Genomic DNA, 14,168 nt, shown 5'->3' with positions numbered 1-14,168 from the left:
AAACTCACTTATTAATATTATAATATTAATTGATCGAATATATAATATCAGCAAGAGCCAAGGAACCCAAGAAGAGAACCACTTGGGTTTAGTTTTTAGCTTTATTTTTCACTTTTATTTTTCTTCTCCTCCCTTCGCCTCTCTCTCTCTCTCCAATTCAACTTCGTAGTGGCCATGAAAGCTCTTCTTCCTTAACGCAGCAGGTACCACTCTCTCCTCTTTATATGCACAACTTTGTATGTATCTATATATGTACGGAGAGAGAGAGAGAGAAAAAAGTTATTATGTTATTATTTTGTTCATCAATAACTATGCTTTGTTCACGTTTTCTTTATTTCCAGTCTGCTACTTGGCGAATCGGTGTGTAACCATCACGACCCATTTTCGCAGCTTCGCTTCTTCATGTGGGTCGAGCCGGGTTCTTCTTCTTCTTCCATGGAGATGGAGGTAACAACACTGCGAATCTCTTCTCTTCTTTTTATTCTCTCTCTCATGCTGTGCTGCTCGTACGATTTTTATGTACTTGCAGGTGTGTTCTCGTGTTTAATAACTGTTTTATTTTTTGGATCATATTGTAATTCTCACTGGGAAACTTGGGTGTGTGTTTGTGTATGTGTCTGTGTTTGTCGCCTTTTCTTTTTGTTTAATATTACATATTTGCTCTCCGTGTGTTTCATCTCGTGTTGCTGTTCTTTTTTCGTGTTTGAATGTTGTTGGTTTCGTATAGATTGTGCTGCTTTTGGCGTTTGAGAGTAATGTGGTTAATGGGTTTTTTCATGCATTTGTGTCGAGTCTTCGACTTCGTTCTTGTTTCATATATATTAGTTCATCGAATGGATCTGGTTTGTTGATTTGTTCTCAGTTTGCGTTCGGTGCTCCTCTCGCTTTTTTGTTACCTACTTGTTCATATAAATATGTATATCAACTTGTTACGAGTTTTTTCGGATAACATAGTTTGTTCTTGTGAGTTGATTTGGTTGGTATACGGAATCTGCTCCAACTTCGTTGGTTTATTCCTAAATGTTGCTGTTTAATTTGGTATTTTTGTACTTACGTGAGTATGTTCTTTTTTTTTGGCCAAGTTACATAATAATTATTTCTTTCTTTTTGTATTTCTATTATTTTTTATTAATTTAATTTTCTCCTTTTCTCTGATTAATTGGAACGGTTGATAATTGGGATTAAGATTATGATTTATACATATAAATAAATATATAAATCCTAACACAGTGTTATTATCCCACTGCTTCTAAAACAGTTTGTTTAACCGCACACTTACATGACTAGCAAATCTCAACTGTGAATTCATAGGATGTCTTGGAGTATAATTTTGGGTTGACTAGTGAAATGGTTCACTGGTTTGACTCTTAAAACTATTGCTTTACTGTCCACCTCCCTAGCAACAAGAAAGATATAAGCTTTAAATGAAACTAATTTTAACAAGAAAGATATAAGCTTTAAATGAAACTAATTTTAAGATGGAATGCTTAAAATTAGTCCGTCACCTGGTACACTTCCTATTGTGTGCTTATTCATTGTTTTTAAGAAAATTTTGTGTTAAAATTTTTTGGACAGGTGGATGCAGTACAAGTTAATGACCTGAATTGTATTGACGAACAATCTCTTTCTCCAGAATATTCTGGTGTTTATGATGCTTTTGGTGAACCAGACATATTTCCTCGGGTGGGTGACCAGTACCAGGTTGAAATTCCATCTTTAATTTCAAAATCTGACTATTACTGGCTTCTAAGGAATCCCCATGAGGCAGAGAGCACAGCAAGTAGGACTCTCCATAAGTTTCGAGTTGGATTACCCATCCCAATAATTTGGATTAAGGATGTAGAGAACAATAGGCACGATCATCAGAAAAATGCATGCAAGTCAAATGGAGTTACCAATAAAATTGAATCCTCAAAACTAGAATGTATAGAAGAGACCTTGAATGGTCTGGATTGTGATAAATTAAAGCCTAAACTTGGGTCCGTTGACAGTACATTGGTGAAATTAGGAGAATCAGGAAATTCCAATATGCAGCAAGAAACAGAGATTGAGATGTGCAAGAAGCATAGAGATAAAGGCCATTGTTTAGTTCCTGGGGCTGCAAGTGACACCTGGAATCAAATTGAAGAGGCCAGTTTCATCCTTGGCTTGTATATATTCGGGAAGAACCTTGTTCAGGTGAAAAGATTTATTGGCAATAAGAAGATGGGAGATATACTGTCATTCTATTATGGGAAATTTTATAAATCTGACAAATTTCAAAGATGGTCTGGATGTAGAAAAATGAGAAGCAGAAAATGCATTTATGGCCAAAAAATATTCACAGGACCAAGGCAACAAGAGCTCTTGTCTCGATTACTACCAACTGTGTCAGGGGAATGCTACAATAAATTACTTGAGGTACTGACTTATTCTTCCAAAGTTTATGCTAATATCATAACTGTCATGGATTGAATATACCAATCCTTCATTCACCTTAATAAGGCCATGTCTCCTCCCTCTCAACCATATAAAGAAGATGAAGGAACTTTTGGAAATGCCAGAGTTTACAGGTGTCAATTGTTTATTCTCGAATAAACATCACTTCTGAAAGTGATGATCACTTTTGGTTGAATGTGGAGACAAGTTTCAAAGCCATATTTTGTTTCAGTAGAATTTGCAGTTTAAATCAAGGAGTATTCAAAGTCATACGTATTTGAGTTCTGTTTCCACATCATAAAAGAAAAGTTCTGTGTAACAAAACTTTTGATTCTAATTTGAACATCATGGACCATATTAGTTATGCAGAACAAAACTTTTATTTCAGCAGGTCTGTGGCCTATTAATTCATCTTTTATTTATCACTAGGAATGTGTTATGACTAATATTAAATTCAATTACGTGGTAGGTGTCCAAGGCATTTGTAGAGGGGAAAATGCTTCTAGAAGATTATGTTTTAACTTTGAAGGCCTCAGTTGGGCTCAAAGCTCTTGTTGAGGGAGTAGGAGTTGGTAAGGGGAAAGAAGATCTTACAGGACTCGCTATAGATTCTATGAAATCCACACAAGTACTTCCTGCTCGCCAAGAAATACCTGTTGGCAAAGCATGTTCATTGCTTACTCCTTCTGAAATAATAAGCTTTCTAACAGGTGATTTCAGATTAAGTAAAGCTCGAACAAGTGATCTCTTCTGGGAAGCTGTTTGGCCTCGTTTACTTGCCAGAGGTTGGCACTCTGAGCAGCCAGATAGTCATAATTATGCTGCTACTTCTAAGTATTCTCTGGTCTTCCTTGTCCCTGGAGTTAAAAAGTTTTCAAGGAAACTAGTGAAGGGGAATCACTATTTTGATTCTGTTAGTGATGTCCTGTGTAAAGTTGCTTCTGACCCTGAGCTAATTGAGCTTGAGACGATAGCAGATAATGATTGCACTAGCAAAGAAGGAAATGGGTGGACAAAAGATACAAAACTGGACCGTGAAAATTCCCCTGATCAACCACGCCACTGCTATCTCAAGGTAAAAACTCCAAACCACAGTACAGATGTCATGAAATTTACTGTTGTGGACACAAGTCTGGCTAGTGAAAAAATGACAAAGGTGAGAGAACTGAGAAGCTTGCCATTTGAAATTTTAAAAGCTTGTACTTTTGAAAATGACTCTGATGATGAGAATACTTCTGAGGAGCAAACAAATGAATCTGAGTCTGTCAATACCACTTGCTTGGATAGGGAGAAGAATGACATTACTAAAGCCAGTAAATCTAATACTGGTAAGTGTGTCTCTTCACTTTTGAATTGTTTAGAACACAATCCTTCAAAAGAGGAGCTTCCAAGGAGCAGCATGGGTTCTAGTAGCCTATCTGCTGCCTCCAAGGGACCAAAGACAGAATTCTTGAGTAACACACTCAAAAGAGATGGTATGAAGTGCCCATCACTCCAGAGAATGGTATCTGACAACAAAAATGATCTAGTCCCTGTTACAAAAAGACGGAGGAGATTAACTGCCTGTAGTCGTGCAAAGAAAAATAGCAACACTGCCAATTTCTTTGTGGTTCCCAGAGTAAATCAGGAGGAGGCCAGTTTTTGCCCGGATCCAGACAATTCAAAATCTAGTGCAAATGTAACTGCCAACGTCTTTGTGGCTTCCAGAGTAAAACAAGAGGAAGCCATTCCTCACAAGTCAAAATGTAGTGAGAGTGTTCTTTCATGGGAAATCCCAACCCAGGAGAAAAACTCATCAGCAGATTTTCCAACCCAGAAAAACAAAACATTAGCAGATCCTCCATCAAATCCCAGCTCAATCATCAATGGAGAAGCTGTTCGTGACACTAGTTCTTCAGGCAATAAGGATCAATGTGATAAACCCCAGCCACGGACTATGATTGACCTTAACTTACCTGTTCCACTGGAAGTTGAAGCTGATGAAACTTTTGTGAATGAAGTGGCGGAGATGCAGCAAAATAACACAGGCAAGGAATCAGATGATCTCAGTGTTGTAACAAATGCCAAACTTAGTGAACAGCCTGACATTCACACCCGGAGGCAGAGCACCAGAAACCGGCCACCAACAACAAAAGTGCTAGAAGCTTTTGCCTTTGGATATCTAGACAGAAAGGAGAAGTGCAGAAATAGAGATTATCTCCAGGACAGTTCAACAAGGCCTTCCCGACGTGTTTCTCGCAAATTGGCAGGCTCTAGAAATGGTGGTACTGATCTTGAAAAAGAGGAAAAAACAGATGTTGTCTGTAATGGGAATGGTAACCATAGCATTGACAGTAATGTGATATACCCAGGCTCCACGTGTAATGAAAGATAAATGAAACGGAGTTTGAATCGAAGCAGTGGAAGTTTGATTACCTGTTTCTAATATCATGAGATGGCAACGCATGACATAAACAAGATAGCAGCCTTTTCACTCATTCAAGTGGTTATCTGCACATAATGGATGTTAGATATTAACTTCGAAAGAAGTTTTTTTTACAGCTTAAAACTTTTCAAGTTTTTCCCTCTGGTCTTCCCAGCTTTGCAATCAACAGAATCTGAGATTTCTAGTCTCCTGGAGTTGAAGTTTTATGCTTTTCTCGTTTCTTAGTTGCAGTGCCAGTCTTCAATGTCAGACAAGGTTCCACTGAACTCTTGCTGCCCCTGGTTATGAACAGAATACACAGTAAGCCAATGCACATTATGACTATAGTTTTTTTTATTACTATTATTTTGGGTCACATAATTAGATGTTTAACCTCATCAAGTTCTGTCAGATGATGACAGAATAAAGGAAAAGGAGCACAGTTACCATAGGCTTTTCCCCTGTATGGGTGTGTCCTCCTAGGTAGGTGATGACTCCAAACATTCATTATATTATTATACATGCATATAAGATGTGATTTCATCATAATTATTTGGTGGTTGTTTGTAATAACTTGTCTTTGCCGTTTTGCTTCGGATAGTTACACCATGCTAACTATTTATATATGCATGGAGGGTACTTTAAGTACATCTCCGAGTACTACCATTTTTCCCTCCCACTCCCAAGTTGTGAAGTAGAAAGCCATTCCTTACATCAGCCAATCACTACCCCCAAAAAAGTTGCCCCTCTTGTCTTATTTGATTTCATTTCAAAACGGATTTTGACTCGATTGAAGTGTTAAGTTCTTTTAGAGGATGGATAAAGTATAATATAAATAATAATGATGTTGATTTAAAACCAACGGATGTTAAGATCTCAACTGCTGATTTGTCAATAGTTGTTATTCCATACTTTGGAGTCAAATCCTTCAAAATGATTCTTAAAACACCATGTCAATAGCTATAAATGGGGATAATAATATGCAAGTATGAGTGTTTAAGGCTTGATTTTGCCCCGGACTTAATCTGTGCCCAAGCACTTTGAGTTGGATATGGACTTTGTCCCTCAAAGAAAAAGTGTCACCAAATTTTCAAATCTTGACCTAGTGTTAGATGAGGATAGGGTCTTCAAGTTGACCGGCACATTGTTGTCACTTGCTTTGTAGTATTTCTGTGTTCAAATTTACTTGGCTATCTAGATTTTTAAATTTTTTGAAGTGAAAATGATACCGATCTTTGTCATTATCTTATTTATTGAATTTTGAATTTAGGCTAACCTTGTTTTATCCTATTCAAGTTTGATCTTAGACCTATATGTTATCGAGTTCATGGATAAGTTCAGAAAACTGATTTAATCAAAATTTAAGATCGAGTAAAGTACGTATATCTCTTAACTCATACGAGCACTCTTATCTTAGTTTCTATAATTTTTTCTTTTAATCTTACAGTTTTTTTTTATTCAAAATATTTGGAAATTAGTTTTTGCTTAGAAACTTCATTTCGTCTCTGCAATTGACATTTGACAATTACTTTTTCCATTTTTGTTTTACTTTTAGCCGCCTAAACTTCCTTCTTTATTAATAGATAATTAATTTGCATCGTATTTTTCTTGTTTGGCTTTATTTTACTCTAGAGAAATAGGAGTAAAATGCCACAAGAATAGTATTTTTTGGAAGTAAAATTTTGGACTTTTACCTTCAGCAGCACATATCCTTACAAGGGCTTTGAAGGAAAAACACTTAATTATATTTTTTTCATTAAATGCTTGATTTTATCGAAATAAAAATATAACGGATAACGTATAATGAAACTTATTAATCACTTGTTATCATATTGTTTGATGAGGCAAATCTAATTATAAGGATTAAAATCATTTATTTCAACAAAAGTAGTGTTCAAATGATTTTTTATAGACCCAAATCAAAATTTAGTATCTTGCAATCAAGAAAATATTATTTATAAGAAAAGTTATGAATATTTTAAAATACAAAAGTTGGTTTCTAAATATCTGTCTGACTATTCATAAACATTTTTTTTGGAAAGTGTTACAAGTGAGATGAGATTAAATATCTTTTCTTTTATATTATTTTACTTTTAATTGAAAAATAACACATGCCATAATTTTTTTCCTTTTAAATATCAATATTCTGTCCAAGTATTATTGCTAGTCATAAACATAAATTTCAAACTCATTTTTTTATAATAATTTCTTCATAATCTAATATAAAAGTTTCGTTTTCTTTTCAACATTTCTCAGTTCCAACTAACCATCGGTCTCAGACATAAATTACGTCGCAGCCAAATGTAGTTGTCGGTTTCTTTATTAAATTCCACCAAATGCTTTGGACTACTTCAATTCTGTGATAAATAATGCGTCCGTGTCCATAATAATCTTCCAATGATGAAGTCATATACACGTGCCATGCATGACAATAATGACGTGAATCATTTATTTATTTTAATGTAAATATAACTATTATTTTATAAATTCAACAATTACCTTACATAAAATTAATAAATTATACAATACAAAATAAATCCAAATCCTTATATTCATAAATCAAAAACAAGGTTATACAAAAACTTACTTTAAGGGCTTTTTTCATAAATAAATTATATAAATATATGCACAGATCGTGAGTGCGATATTGATTATGTAAATTTAACCAACTAATTCCCTTATTTGATCTTTGAATTTGTTTAGTTTCTAAATTTAAGAAAATAAAAAGTAATTCTTAAATATGCATTTGAATGGGACATAAAGGTCATTTTATGTGTGTCACAAAGACACACAAGGTGCCAACTAAGACACTCTGTTAAAGATATACATAAATTAATTTTTAGACAAATGTGGTGGATGAAAATATGAATCCAAATATTGTTTTTTTTTTTAATTTTAAGGATTAATGTGACATAAAATGCTAAATTCAGAGACCAAAGAGGAGAATGCATGACTCTTAAAATTTAGCTTTAAACACTTCAAATTTCAAAACGATTAATGCACGTGTGGACTATACAAACGTGTCGCGTGCGTGTCCTCTAATATGCTCTGTTAAAGTTAACAGACATAAATTCATGGGTTGGGCTATCATAATGGACTAAATACATATTCAAGAATTGTTTTCATTTTTTTTTAAAATTCATGCACTAAAGTGACAACGACTACCAAGTAAGGGGTTTACTCAAATTTAGTTTGATAAATTTGCATTAATAATATTTTCTATATTTCATAAAATGTTAGCATAATTCAGGATTTTGAAAAACATGTTTTATTTTACAAAATGTTATATATTGCTTTAATTAAATAAATAACAGTCAAAGTAATACCGTGTTTGATTAGAGGAAAATAAAACAGACTTTTACAAAAAAATGTACACTACTTGAACAAAATTATTCTTATCTTAATAATTTTATTTTGATCATTCCAAGTACATAATAATGATTTTGCTTGTTTCTCCTGTCCTTATAACTTAAAAAAAAGTGTTTTTTTAATCCTTAATATCCCTCCTCTCTTTTTTTTTGTTCAGATGTTTTCCCTCTGAACCAAATAATACATAAAAGTTTCATAATGCTTAGAGATTACGGGCAAGAACAAGAATCCTGAAGAATACGATGACATGACGCTGTTTTGCCATGCACCTTTTCCCGTAACGAAACTGTCACACGCACACGCTAGTTCGTTTGCCTCTCCTAACAAAATTCTGCCCTTCAAAGAATGCTATGTAGTGACATCAGTCAAATGCTTTCACGTTTTGTTCTTAAGTATGCCATGAAACTCAACAAATTGTTTTTTTGTCCATCATCTCCCAAATTTGGTGGGAATGAAAGTTAAATGTAGAGTGAGATACAATCCCCTCTGTTCGATCACTTGCCAATTCACCACCAACCAATGAAACAAAAAAACAATGGGGATTTTTTATAACAGCCGCAAGATGAATCTTGGGGTTCAAACCTGTGCGTCAGTGACCTAACTAGGAGGGGCCCTTTCTGTTTTTAAATGAATAGAAAAGGACGAGCTTTCCCATGCAATTAATAAATTAGAATCTTGCGGCTTGCAAAATGACGAGCTCAGTACATTTGGGATGGCTACAAAAGTGACAAATTTGAGGATAGACTATTTTGTCCAACAATAGGATGCAAAAGAATCTGCACGGCAGACTGAGAACCTCAAGCTCAAAAATATGTCCATTAATTATGTCCGAATTTTACTACCAAAGACCAAATATAGGTTGAGAATCGAAACACTAGATAGGCTTTCGCACCATTTTGGACATTTACATTTGGAATTCAAAATCAGATGTAAGCATCAAGGACAAATCTTCCATTTTAAAGGAAGTTCAATCTTATCAACTACCACTATCATTACAAAAAATTGGCATCTCCCTCACACTTTCTTCCTATACTACGTGGGAATCAATTTGTATTTCAAAAAAGAATATGATCAATAGTAATGAAGAAAAAGTGGGAAAAAATCAATTGAAAGTGGACTCTAACCAATCTGATGTCAATTCATAAGCAACAAATGTCACAGCACCAGCAGGTGCAGCTTTGACAGTGGACGGAATTATCCCCTTGTACAGACCAGCCCAACCCTCTAATTGCAGTATCCGTTGCATGGCATCAAGCATATTCCTGTATGCACGATGCTCGACTCGAGCTCCATATCTTGGATGCCTTTGAAGCCCTTCAATCTGTAGCAAACAGAGAATGAAGATCCATCAATCATGATTACATTGGCAATGATAGAATAACATAACGCCCAGTTTGTTGTTTAATATCCTCTAATTGTTTCAGTTTCAAATGACACCAAAAACACCATCTATCCAGCCTAGCATGACCACAAGTTTACATTTTTTTAGGGTTGAGGGGTAAGGGTATCCAGAATTCTCAATTCTCAAATTAAACTTTCATCAAACAATCCATGTGCTAACACTAAATATGTGCAGAGGTTTACCTGAAATCTTTTTTTGACAACATCAAGTGGATGACAGACAAGCTTGGCACATGTTCCAGCTGCCAATCCACAAAGGAAAAGCTGAAAGCTAGAGAGGTTATCTTCTGCAGCAGTGTTGGAGTATCTATGATTCCAAGCCTACAATTTCACAAACAATACATATTCACAGGTCCAAAAACTGCAGTGTCAAGTAAACTGAAACAAGACATTCATTAGCTGTGTGAAGGAATCCAACTCCATCTTTAATGTAAGATTACAACTTACAAGTGGAAATAAATCCATAGTGACATAATTTGAAGGTTCCTTTTCTCAACAGAACTTTAATCTAAACTACAATCAATTATCAAAATGCCAACCTAACAATAGGTATGAGGCATGGACACCACTAATTTCTCAATTGAAAGCAGTGGTGCAGCAGCTTTATTGGTGCAAATAATTCATCCAGCTTAGTGATTGACATATAGAGGCAATAGTAATCTGTGTGCAGAGTCCTCACTGATGGGTAAAAAGATAATCTAAAAACAAAATGGATATCATTAAAAATTAAACTGAAAAAGTGAGGCACATATTGAGCAATCTTCACAACTGAATCAACACTCATTACACCATAAGTGAATAGGAATAATTTCCTGATGCATTGAGTCATTCTGATTCTTCTAGCATGACCTTCTGCATGAACTATAAAATGAAGGCATAATACTACAAAGCAAGATAAGCTGAACCATGCAGAGTCCAAGAGAATCTGCAATCTCATCTCACCACACTAGAGTTGCACAATAAACAAAATATAACATACAATCATGATCATGTAATCTAAAAAAAAACGAGATGTGAAGTAGAATGACTGAAATTTTACCATGCCCCATCGCTTAAATGTATCATATGTGCCAAATTGTAGGCCTGCATAAGGTATAATCTCCACTAGAGTGGGCGACAATCCAGAATACAAGCCTTGGAATCCACGAGTATGGACGATATCCATGAATGCTGACCTCATGTTGGGATATACCTAAATGATGTCACCATATTTGCAAAGACTTGTTACAAAAAATATCTTCAAAAAGGACCAAAACAAGACCAGTATTTCCACACAAAGCAAAACAGAACAGCATAAATAGCATAAACATGAGGAGTTAATGCTTATACCTTTGGTTCACCCTGAGAAGCTAATATAGTTCGGAGAAGATCAAAGGGATATGAACCTACTGTAGCTGCACATCCAGCTAATGCCCCACTGATGTAGGATAGATAAGGGCTTAAATTAATGTGATTCTCTGCAGAAACAAAAAACAAAAAAGTAACCAATGAACAAACATAAACCTAGAATTGGAGAAGATAAAGGACAATTCCTAGTATGTAATCGTATTTTTCTAAAGTGTGCAGAGTGTATGGGCATAGGTTTTGGCTAGCATATATAGTGTACACTCCCATTAACTACAGAAAGCACCCTCCTCCCCAAAAGAGCCTTATGCAAAATAAATTGGTATAATTGAATTTAGCAAAATATTGCAATGAATTTGAAGAGATTACGGACCTAACTTTTAAAAGCTATAGCCAGCACCGATGTGATTAAACACCAATTAAGTCTCAAAAATAAAATAATCCATGCATTATAAAGCTTTTATCCACTCTCATCCTAACACAAACTATCATATATTGTAAGTTTATTGGCTTTGATGATAATTTCCTTAGAAGTCAAATCAACAGTGATTTCTAATTCAACTAAAAAAAATAGTGACACTGAATAAGAAAATAGAATACCTGTCTTGGAAGAACCAGAGGCAAAAGTCTTCAACTTGTGTAAAACTGTAAATTGTATAGCTGTATATGGCATAACCATGAGCAATGCCGGCACATTTCCCCGCCAAAACCCCTGCAAAAAAGTGATAGAAAAAAAAGGACTATTAGCTTTAAAAACACACACACAATCACAAACTGAAAAGGGTGGAAAATCTGGTTGGTTCCAGTACCTGTACGCCTTCTTCTCTAAGAATATCCTTGGTTGCCTGAAGCATACCAGTGTATTTTGATGCTGCAGCCGTAGCTGAAGCCAAATCCTTGCGTAGTAATGCCCATGAAGATGTGGGCTCTAGCTGGACCTGTTGTTTTCAACATGAATAACCCTGATAATTAAAGAGGGATTAAAACCAAAAAACGTGACAAACAAAATACATACCTGGAATCGAATCTTAATAACATCAAGGGGCGATGTAACAGTCCGTGATATTCCACCAGAAATTGCCCCAGCCAAGGAATCAATCATGGCACGCTTCAGTTTGCTCGGTTCCTCCATTGCCGCAAACACTCTCTCTCCCCCCTTCCCTTTTCAGCCTATAACCTGCGACAGCGAATCAAAATCAAGTTAGGGTTTCCCGAAATTGGGGAAAACAGAGAGAGAAAACGACGCGTCGTGTAGGATCTGCGTAGAGACAGAGGCGCGCACCAGGATGGTAAGACGAAGGAGGCAATGGAGAAGAGAGCCGACATTGGAGTCTAGAGAGAGAAGAAGAAAACCACTTTTTATTTCGATTCACGCCTTATTTGATTCTGTCAAATTTAGCGGAGACACTCTTCAAACAAATATGAAAAATGATGATTGTGTTTTTAATTGGACGGAGAGATTCTAGGGTGGTACAATACAATAGGGGGAATTGTATTTTTTAAAAAAATTTAAAATCTTGTAATTCATAAAATTATTTTCAATCTCATGAATTCATATTATAAATTTATTAAAATTTAAACTATAAAATTCTAATAATAAATTTTAAAAAAAAAATTAAAAATTGTTACATCGACACAATATTTTTTAAAACCCACAAGATTTTTTATATTAAAATAATCTTTTAAAATCTTAATTTAATACATCATCTTAAATAAAATGCATATATATGAATATAAAATCATCAAAAGGCTTCTATTTGATGACCGATTGACTAAATAATGACTAAATTTATCTATTCTTTAAAGTACAAATACTAAATTGATTAATTTAAAATTACAAAAATTAAAAGTCTAAAACTAAATTTGATCAAAAATACATAAAACAAAAACACATTTTAGAAAGGAAAAAGAAAAAAAGTTATTTCCACGAGAAACTCTTTTAACCCGAAATACTTGCAATACCGATGCCTCGATTCAACTTTCATCATGTTTGGGCCATCTCATAGAAGCTTTTAACATTGACAACACCCCAATTTTTAAAAACTTAACTTTTTAGCCCTTTCAATTTTTTTTTTATATTTATCAATAAATAATATTGTATTGGAAAGAAATTTGTATTTGTAACATTTATTTATGGTATAATTCTTAGTAGTACAAAACATCCAATGCTGTCTAGTTGCTTCCGTTTATGGTCCTTGCATTGAATTCTACTTGCAAGGAGGACATCTACAAGTTTTGGAGTGCTTATTTTAAGATTTTTACTATTTTTATAAGATATAAAATTATTTTTATAATTTATTAATTTTTTTTATCAACAAACGTTATTTATTAGTTTTGTTAATTTTGATTGGTGGAAGAATTCCAACCCACAACCTCTTCATGGTTATTTTTTTCTTCAACTATTAAGTTAACCTTATAATTCCTCATTTTTATAATTTATTAATATTAGATTCCAACTCAAATGGATGGTTATAATTTTTCCTATACCTTTCTTTTGGTTTAAATTTTATTCTTTAATGTGGAAAGAACGTGAATTAGTATTTTTAGAGAGTGGAGTGGTTTAGTTTTTTCTTTTTTCTTTTTTTTTTGTGTGGTAGGATGGTTTAGCTTATTTCAAAAAGTAAAAATGAAATTAAACATTCCATCATAAATGCGATTGGTATAATTAAGAAATTAGACTAATCATATACTATGAAGTGTTTAACTTCACTTCATTTGCATATAGAGTAAGTTATGCAACTCTTTATTTAATTACCTACATGCTACAGATATGGTTGTCCAGATGGTAGGGTCCCCGAATGTGTTTATTCTTCGAGTTCAAATAAAAAAACGGACTAGAATTAGCTAGAAAAGTTTGTTGGGAGAAAACAGATAAAGAAGAATCTGAGAAGGGTCCCAATAACTTGGAAACAGGCAATTTTCGCATGTGCTACTATAAACAGAAAATTATATATATAATATAGAGAGGATAAGCCAATTTTAAATAATACGTTATGAGAAAAAAAGGAAATGAATTTATCGAATCTTACACAAATAATAACAATAGTTTGATAAGATGACCTTAATTTGTTAGTAAATAATAAAATAAATGGATTTTATATGCTTTAACCCGCAAATACGCACTAATGAAGATGGGAAAAGTCGTGAACCGCGTGGGACATTGCATATACGAAGTGACGCTGACGCATACAAATGATACATGACTTCGTCAAGTACAGTGGAAGCTATGGAA

At 34.2% G+C, this 14,168-nt stretch overlaps 2 protein-coding genes across 4 annotated transcripts; one reads left to right on the top strand and one right to left on the bottom strand.

Moving 5' to 3' along the window:
• Positions 1-48: 48 nt before the first annotated feature.
• LOC100809377 (uncharacterized) lies at positions 49-5,371 on the top strand. 3 transcript variants are annotated; one of them, XR_005892404.1, is made up of 5 exons: positions 49-203; positions 342-447; positions 1,576-2,400; positions 2,888-5,143; positions 5,235-5,371. XR_005892404.1 is itself a non-coding variant. In XM_006583968.4 (4 exons), the coding sequence occupies exons 2-4, from the start codon at positions 403-405 to the stop codon at positions 4,790-4,792; spliced, it is 2,775 nt and encodes a 924-aa protein (XP_006584031.1). In that variant the 5' UTR covers positions 49-203; positions 342-402; the 3' UTR covers positions 4,793-5,371. The 3 variants fall into 3 exon arrangements, 2 of the variants coding, with proteins under 2 accessions (XP_006584031.1, XP_040873371.1); XM_006583968.4 differs by having other exon boundaries at positions 2,888-5,371; XM_041017437.1 differs by having other exon boundaries at positions 50-203; positions 391-447; positions 2,888-5,371.
• Positions 5,372-9,072: 3,701 nt separating this feature from the next.
• Positions 9,073-12,368, bottom strand: LOC100784986 (mitochondrial thiamine diphosphate carrier 2). The gene is made up of 8 exons (XM_003529527.4): positions 12,219-12,368; positions 11,952-12,113; positions 11,746-11,874; positions 11,537-11,648; positions 10,922-11,049; positions 10,632-10,784; positions 9,776-9,913; positions 9,073-9,512 (listed from the first exon to the last, which is right to left on the bottom strand). The coding sequence occupies exons 2-8, from the start codon at positions 12,066-12,068 to the stop codon at positions 9,294-9,296; spliced, it is 996 nt and encodes a 331-aa protein (XP_003529575.1). The 5' UTR covers positions 12,069-12,113; positions 12,219-12,368; the 3' UTR covers positions 9,073-9,293.
• Positions 12,369-14,168: the final 1,800 nt, after the last annotated feature.

The sequence above is a fragment of the Glycine max genome, chromosome 7, assembly GCF_000004515.6.
Source record: "Glycine max cultivar Williams 82 chromosome 7, Glycine_max_v4.0, whole genome shotgun sequence".
NCBI lineage: Eukaryota > Viridiplantae > Streptophyta > Magnoliopsida > Fabales > Fabaceae > Glycine > Glycine max.
This window is presented reverse-complemented; position numbering and strand designations above follow the sequence as displayed.

Excerpts from the sequence above, each read along its gene's own strand:
- LOC100809377 (XM_006583968.4), top strand. The coding sequence starts at position 403 with ATGTGGGTCGAGCCGGGTTCTTCTTCTTCTTCCATGGAGATGGAG. Across the intron at positions 448-1,575 it reads CTTCTTCCATGGAGATGGAG|GTGGATGCAGTACAAGTTAA; the intron begins GTAACAACACTG and ends TTTTTTGGACAG. Across the intron at positions 2,401-2,887 it reads GCTACAATAAATTACTTGAG|GTGTCCAAGGCATTTGTAGA; the intron begins GTACTGACTTAT and ends ATTACGTGGTAG.
- LOC100784986 (XM_003529527.4), bottom strand. The coding sequence starts at position 12,068 with ATGGAGGAACCGAGCAAACTGAAGCGTGCCATGATTGATTCCTTGGCT. Across the intron at positions 10,785-10,921 it reads CTTCTCAGGGTGAACCAAAG|GTATATCCCAACATGAGGTC; the intron begins GTATAAGCATTA and ends GACATCATTTAG. Across the intron at positions 9,914-10,631 it reads CATTTAAGCGATGGGGCATG|GCTTGGAATCATAGATACTC; the intron begins GTAAAATTTCAG and ends GTGAAATTGTAG.